General features: G+C 59.0%; 1 protein-coding gene across 1 annotated transcript in view; it reads left to right on the forward strand.

Annotated features, from left to right (window-relative positions):
* The window catches only part of VOLCADRAFT_99587 (uncharacterized protein), a gene marked incomplete at both ends in the record, with an annotated part of 33,685 nt that overhangs the window by 2,120 nt on the left and 23,787 nt on the right, over nt 1–7,778 (forward strand). Inside the window, 7 exons of the mRNA XM_002958271.1 lie at nt 15–1,603; nt 2,153–2,227; nt 2,548–2,792; nt 3,047–3,171; nt 3,536–3,643; nt 6,190–6,237; nt 6,435–6,465. Coding sequence (XP_002958317.1) covers nt 15–1,603; nt 2,153–2,227; nt 2,548–2,792; nt 3,047–3,171; nt 3,536–3,643; nt 6,190–6,237; nt 6,435–6,465 — 2,221 coding nt within the window. The remainder of the gene's footprint in view (nt 1–14; nt 1,604–2,152; nt 2,228–2,547; nt 2,793–3,046; nt 3,172–3,535; nt 3,644–6,189; nt 6,238–6,434; nt 6,466–7,778) is intronic.

Below are 7,778 nucleotides of genomic sequence, written 5' to 3' on the forward strand. Positions count from 1 at the left end.
TCTCCTCATCACAGCTCGTCATCGATGTACGGCGGCTGAGGAACCGAAATGGGTCGGGGCGAGTAGCGGCGTCCTTTGCTGCTGCTACGGCGGCGACGGCGGCGACGGCGGCGACGGGAGTTGAGGATCCTTGGGCTGCCGCCAACCGCCAACCGCCAACCGCTGTTGACGCGGAGGGCCAGGATTTAAGACCAGGTGGCGGCGGCAGCGGCGGCTCTTTGGATCTGTTAGCTGACGATGCAGTTTCTGAGGAGCACTTTTACGGCGGCGGCAGCAGCAGCGGCGGCGGTGGCTGCGGCGGCGGCGGTGGCGGCCCTATTGTGGTACAGTGCGTTGACGTCATGGAGCTAGTTCGGGCGCTCGAACTACATAACGAGGATGTACTGCTGTACGGCAAGCACACCGGTGAACTCTTGCATAATACAGGGGCCTGTAGTGGTGGTGGCCTCAGCCGCCTAGGAGGACTTGAACTCGGCGATGACGCTAGTAATGCTGTCGGAGGCGGCGGCGGTGTCAGACCAACAGCTGCGGCAGGCTGGCGGCGGCGCGAGGCCATAGACGACGGAGCGACTGCCGGCGTCCATCACCTGTATAGCGGCGTCGTCGGCGCAGATGTCCACGTCGACGCCGATAGTCGCACTTGGAGGGCTGTTCACGGGCCGCCGCCGGAGGTAGCGGGGGCGGATGCGACGGCGGCCCCATGCGTCCTCTCCGTACAGGTCTTGGCGTTCACGTCGCTGGCATCCGCCTCTGGCGCCGCCGCCACAACCACGGCCGCTGTCGTCCCCGCCATGGCCGGTCCCCCGCGTAGCTCCTCCAGCTTCCGCGAGTCTTCAATCTCGCCATCAGCCGGGTACATGCCCTCATCGCCATCCCCATCCGTTCCCAGGGGACCAGCAGACGTGCTGCCGTACAGCGTTGCCGCAGCCGTCGCCGCTGCGACAGGCACGGCGCATGCGGGTCTTGAGCTTTCGGCGCTCGTCTGGTCGCCTGCTAAGCAACCTCTGGAGCTTTCCGTCCGGGGTATGGACCGTTACCTTCCTGTGACCCATGGGTCTGTTAGTTGGATCTGCCAACGACCGGTGGTGGCGGCGGCGGCGGCAGCCGATGGCGGCGACGCCGCTGCCTATGCCAACCCGGGCGTCGCCGCCGCCGGTTGGCTGGCGGCAGTCCGCATACGTGTATCAGAGCTCCCGCCGGCGCCGGCGCTGCTGTTGGTCGGGGCGCGGGATGGTGGCTTTGACGGCGGCGGCGACGACGGTGGCGGCGGCGGGAGTCCGGTGCAGGGCCTTGCGCCCCTGCTATTGCTGGACGACGAGGACCTGTGCGGGGAGTTAGAGCGCGGCTTGCTAGAATGGTTTGGTGCGACAGAGCTAGGAGGCAGCGGTGGCGGCAGCGCCGACCCCGACGCGCTGATGGTGTGGGAGCTCCTTTCGGATCTGGGCTACTTTTTGCAAAACGCCGCCGCCACCGCCGCCGCCGCTGCTGACGTGGTGGCGGCCAGTGGCGGTGGCGGCGACGACGGATCCGCCCCTGGGTTCCCCTCGCTGACCCGCAGCAGCCCACTCGTGCTTCTGGACCTTGGCGCCCACCTGGTGCAGTGGTTTGTATCGTCGGGTGGTTGTCAACGTTGGCCCTGTATGATCGCCAGGTTGCACAGGGAGCTGGCAGCGCTGAGTTGTGCGGCACCAGCGGCGGGGATGCTTACGACGTCGACGGCGGCGGCGGCGGCGGCGGCGGCGGCCACCGCTCCCACCGCCAGCGCATCGGCCGTAGCAGCAGCAGCAGCAGCAACAGGGGATCGCGTCTGGCGCCCGTCCTGCGGCGGCGGCCCTGACGGCACATCTGGATGTCTGTACTGCAGCAGGGAGGCTGGCAATAGCCCTCAGACCGGCAATTACAAGGCGGATGGACTCAGTACGGACACGGGTGATGATGCCTCCGCTGCCGGCGACGACGACGGCGGCAGCGGCAGCGGCGGCAGCGGCAGCGGCGGCGGCGGCGAGGCCCGCAGCTACTGCAGCGGCAGCCGTGGACGCGATGATGGTGACGGCGGCGGTGGCGGCGGCAGCGCTGGGCGGCGTGGGATCCGTGGGATGTCTAGAGGGTCGCGCGTTAATCAATTTCATGCTTGGGTGACCGCGGTCCGCAGCCTCTTCAAGGAGCTGGACGAGCCGCTGTACCAGTCGTACCTGCGGGAGTGTATCCACTCCCAGATGCAATTCACGTGAGCTGTCCAAATCCAAATTAGCATTGGCTGCGCGTTTAACATGTAGATTCTGAGATGTATATGTATGTATGTATGTATGCATGTATGTAGGTGAGGTTTTTCATGCTGTTTCCAGTACCTTCTTTCGCCGCAAGTGGCTGCTGTTGCGGCATTTCCCCTCCTTTCCCCCCCAGTCAAGTGGCGGTGGTGAACGTGTCGGCAGTTAAGAGTCCTTTTAATCAGTTTTATCGAAATACGACCCCACTCACATCGCCCTGCACCCCCTGCACCCCCTGCACCCACCACGGCACCCCTCGTCCCCTCCCCCCGCTCCGTAGCGATCTGCTCGTCCTGGCGTGTGTGGCGGGCCTCTTGCTGCGGTCCTGGCAGCGGGAGCCGCACCCGTGGCTCAACCCGGACCACAGGCGCCACCACCGGGTCCCTGCCGTTGCCTTCCTGGTCCATCACATGGCCTCGCTGGTGATGGTGGCCGCCCACATAGCGCACCTGGCCGCGTACTGGCTGGTATCCGGACCCCTGCGGGGGCGTGTGGGCCAGGCGCTGCAGCTGCCGAAGGTGGCGGGTGAGTGCATGAGTGAGTGAGTGGGTGGGTGCGGGAGGGAGGGAGGAAAGGGGCTGGGAAGGGAGGGGTAGGTGTTTTTCGGCCAATGCTTCATATTCATTTTACATATTGGCCGTAGCTTTTTTCTTTAACACAGCGAGTGGGTGGTTGAGTGAGTGAGCACTGGAGGGCCGTTTTCCGCCCTCTTGACTTGGCACACACATACCCCGCATCCCCCGCATCCCCCTGCTCCACCTCCACCGCGTCCTAATCAGGCTATATCTTGGCTAACGTGCTGGTGGGCTTCTGCGGGTTCGCCGTACCTGCGGATATGCGGTCGTACCATGCCTCGAAGGCGGTCTGGATTGGCGATGCTCTGCTGTTGGGTTCGTCCGTTTTGGTGAGTTAGGGTGTTTCTCCCTGCTCTCTTCCTCCCACCCACCCACCCACCCCGCCCAATCCCCCAACTCTCCACTCTCAACCCCATGTATCCGTACTCCTGCCGTGTGTCGTACACGACACGTGTGATGTAGGTGATGCCCCGCACCGCCGCCTTGCTGTCCCTGTTGCGCATCCCAACCCACGTGGCGCTGTGGCGGGCGCTGGGCCTCCCCTGGAGCACCCCCCGCCTGGCGATCAGAGCGGGGACGCTTGCCGTACTCACAGCCGCGGCCAATGCTGTGCTGCATGCGGGATTGTGGAGGGCGCTGGGCCGTCACCAAGGTCACCACCACCACCTCCGACACCACCACCACCACCACCAGGTCCTCTGTAACCGGGATAACGGTGGCCAGGACCGCGGCCGCGGCGGCGCGCAGCTGCACTCGAGCGCGACTGAGGAAGCCGACCAGCTCCGGACCAACCACCGGGAAGTGGGGGTTGGAGGTGGAGGAGGAGGAGGAGGAGGAGGAGGAGAAGGCGGGGGTTTTGGGGGGAATCGTCATGGGGTTAAGGGGGTTGAGCAGCCCAGCCAGTGAGTCACCAACCGGGTTGCAATTGCTGCAACCACCACAACCACCAACACGACAGTGATTGTGATGATGACCAGCAACACCAGCAGCGCCGCAGCCTTGACTGGAGTCAAAATAGTTATCAACGCCGGCAACCACATCGCCGCCATCCGAATCGTAATCATCAGGACTACCAGCTGTAGCAGCAGCAGTTACCGCGGACGATTGCTGCGGCGGGGCTGGCAGTAGCGGCGGCGGCGGCGGCGGTGGCGGCGGCGGCGGTGCCCGGCTGCTGCCCCCTCGCCGCTGCCCTCGCCCAGGAAGCTTAGCTAGCTAGGTTAGGCAAATAAGTAGGTGGGTAGGTGGGCAGGTAGGAAAATAGGAAGTAATGGGCTTTCATCTTATCCTCCCTTTGGCGCGTCACGGCACGACGACATGCCCGGAGCGGCGGCAGCGGCCAAGACGACGACATCGTTTTGTTGGTTGTGATTTTGGTGACTGGTAGTTATGTGTGCGGTATATGTACCTCGGCTGCGTTACCCGGAGAGGTGTAACGCAAGGCCCAAGAGCCTCATGAGAGCCACAGGTTAGTTAACGGAAGGCCATGTTTATTCCAAGTCGCAGTATTCTCTTGCTGTTGGTGGTGCTTTGGTTTGTGTTATCTTTGTTGTTGTTTGGTTTGTGGTTGTCTTTGGCCGTGGTGTTGATGTTGCAGGGGAGTAGGAGTAGGAGCAAGAGGAGTAGTAGTAGGAGGAGGTGGAACGGTGCCAGGTGGGCGGTTGGCAGGAATGGGGCCCATCCGTGGGGATGTGGTTTGGGATTAGTGGGGGAGAAGAGAGGTTCCAGTGGTGGTGGTGATGGTGGTGGCGGTGGTGGTGATGGTGTCATGTGGGCAGGGGACGCCTGCTGCAAATGCCTGGTAGGGGAGGGTCATTGCAGCGATTAGGTTTGACAACATGGCAATCACATGCATACGTAGGCCAGGCGCTATTGGTACTGGTAAAGCACACGCTGATGCAACCGGAGGTTCCGGGATCGAGACCTGTCAGGGTCGAAAAATCCTTTTGATGGTGGAAGGTAAAAGTGCCATAGTCGATGGACGGTGGTGACCTTGGATGAAGTAGACCTGCGAGCTTACCGGGAATGGAGTTGAGCCGCCGTCGCCCCGGCAGATTCCGTTGGATGCCGGTGGTGGGTGCGGAACCTGAGCGATCCACTGAGAAGTTGACTAGGTTGACTGGATGGGGGTGCCCCGAAATACCGGGGAAGGCAGAGTTTCGCCGGGTAGCGGCCGAAGGGTGAAGATATGACCGCCCTGTTCCACATATCATGCATATCATACATATTCACATACATTCATACATCGACGTGCGCACACACTCACACTCGCACTCGCACATTTAAAAGCGATGTAGTTTGAGTCCTCTTTCGCAAAAGCATGAGTATTTGGATGCTGCCTGCTCGAAAATCGCACAAAAATGCGTAATTGATTTCGAGTCCGCGTGTGGAGGTTTCCCGCGTGTCGCCCAGTAGCCCGCATGTATGCCGGGTGTCCACCATTACCTCCAAATTGCGCATACATATGCATGTATGTATGCATGTTTGTACGTATGTATATATGCGCCACAGGATAGATGCTGCCTTCGTTGCTTTTTTTCGTCCAGCCGTCTCGGAAGAAAGGGTTAGCTGCAACTGCTACTGCTCCTACTGCTGTTGCTGGTAGGAGGAACGAAGAAACCTTCCCGTGAGGAAAGCCGTGTGGGTTTGGTGCGGGTTAGAAGGGGGACCGTACATGGCTTCAATTCAAAGCGTCATTTTATTTTTTTTGTCCCGTACGGCGTTCACTTCCCCCGTGGTGTCGATGTGCCGTACATCCTTTCGTGTGCAAATGTGTGAGTCGGGCCCTGGGCCGTATCCGTGATATCAGGGATTTATAAAGTGAGGGGGAAAAGGAGGGCCGTGAACATTTTGGCCAGAGGCGGATTTGTGTGCGTATGTCTATCCGTGTTTTGCTGGTGGGGGGAGTCAAGTGGCTATAGTGGATCTGCCCTCATTGGGCACGTGATGATGGAGTGATGGAACGAGCTCCCCCGATCCGACCACCATTTTGTGGAACGCGCTACTGCTGCTGTTGGAATGGTGCTGGTGAGTCCGAAGCCGCGCCGGGGTGGAGCGGGAAGTGCACGGAAAAAAGAATACATTTAAGTCACCATTTGAGATAACAAATGTGCGGAAGTGCGTTGTGTAAGTGCGCTTAAGTCACGGCTATCAGGTAAAACATCTCCTTCTTATTCTAATGCAGATGCATCGCAGATAAGCTTCGACTTCTCGAAGCGAAGTATGAGTGTAGAGATAGGCAAGTAGTCATTCTGAAGGAGCTGCCGTGGTGCGTGGAAGTAGGGCGCATGCATGCATGTGCCGGACCACAGTACGGCAGGGGACGCCAAGCTTCTACTTGGATCGCACAGGAGCATTGGTTTTTAAACTTCCGTTGTTTTGACTATTACTACCAGGAGGTGTGTCCCGCTGCTGGGACAGTGTCCTCGAGTTTCCCCCCCACCCAACCACCCCCCACGGGTCGGTATCTTACGAATTGTCCTTTATTATGGGTCTAATCTTGGAGTACCCGTATATGTGCGTTCTCTCGTCAATTGTCTGTGCCTCGGCGTACCCCCACCCACCCCGGGCAATCCCGGGGGTTGCCGCAATGCAGCGGTCCCTGATTTTGTCTCTGCTGGCCTCGGGTGGGTCGCCTCGTGAGGCTCTTGTCGTGGCGCTTGAGGTTGTAGGATTAACGGTGCAACACAGGTAACTGCCATTACTATCGGCCACTAGTGCAACTTTCACACCGAGTTGCGCATGCGGTTGGCGGCCTAGCTACTGTAACGCAACACGGCAGGACTGAGCAATAAGCGACCTTGTGTAAGTACCTGAGTAAGATAACAGAGGAGCAACGCAGGCTAAGGGCAGGTAAAGTGCAAAAGGTGCAAAGTAATTCATGGGTATTAGCGCAAAGGGGAAGGCGCGTCACTATGATGCGTTTCGGCCTTGCCAAAGGGGCCGTTAGGCGGTTTCTGGCAAAGTACAGTATGCTTATGTGCGACCATGTGCTCTAATGCATCTCGCGCTTCGCCCGCGGAATAGCGGTTTTCTGCGCTGGACAGAAAACTGACATGTTTTTTAAGCGCTTGCTGATCTGGGTCGTGGCATCGGCGAAGATTGTGAATTTGATTTGGGTCGGAACGCGTTGTCGGCGTTGGCGCGCGATCTGATGCCGTTGCGAGTTGGTTCTCGGGGTGCAGCGCAACCTACTTCTGAAACAGGGCCAATAATTTGGATGGTGAGGCGGGAGATAGGAAATTATAGCATGTGCGTGGCACCTTGAAATATGGCCAGGGATTTGCAGTTCAGCAGCCTTTAAGCCCAGGCGCGTCTATTAGCTGAAAGCGGTGGATTAGTGTGTGTGTGGTTGTTACAGTGGGCTCCAGACTCCCGAAGAGTAGAGCCATCGGGCCAGCTGGCCGTGCACTGCAGTAGAGACTAATATACCAAAAGATTATCATCTCAGATAATTAACCTCTCATCGGTAACCGCTCTCGCGAACAAATCAATTTGCCAGATATAATCCTCAAAAAGGGGTGATGTGCGCCAACGGATTCCCAACCTTTTCGTGGAATTCCTAAAGCTGCGAAACCCTGAATGCGGCCCCAAAAATCAACAATAACTCGACAAATTGCTTCTTCCGTAAGGGAAGGACCAGGTAACAGTGCCGGGTTGGTTTTCATGTTTGCAGCCATATAACGTCTCCCATGCTCCATGGCTGACACCGCAGCAAGAGCCACAACATCCCAAACACATTGTTGCACTGATTGTGGGGCTTGGATAAGCCAAAGTTGCTCCCTTGAGACTGGCAATCCTATTGAAAGAGTAAGTTGATCTGCTATTGCCTGTGCCACCGGACAGGCCCAGAAATGATGATAGCGAGGGGATACACCTCCCACTGAACCTATTGGATAACCTCCACAACCACACATCGTTGGGCGCGACATCCTAAGAT

Source organism: Volvox carteri (assembly GCF_000143455.1).
Source record: "Volvox carteri f. nagariensis unplaced genomic scaffold VOLCAscaffold_90, whole genome shotgun sequence".
NCBI lineage: Eukaryota > Viridiplantae > Chlorophyta > Chlorophyceae > Chlamydomonadales > Volvocaceae > Volvox > Volvox carteri.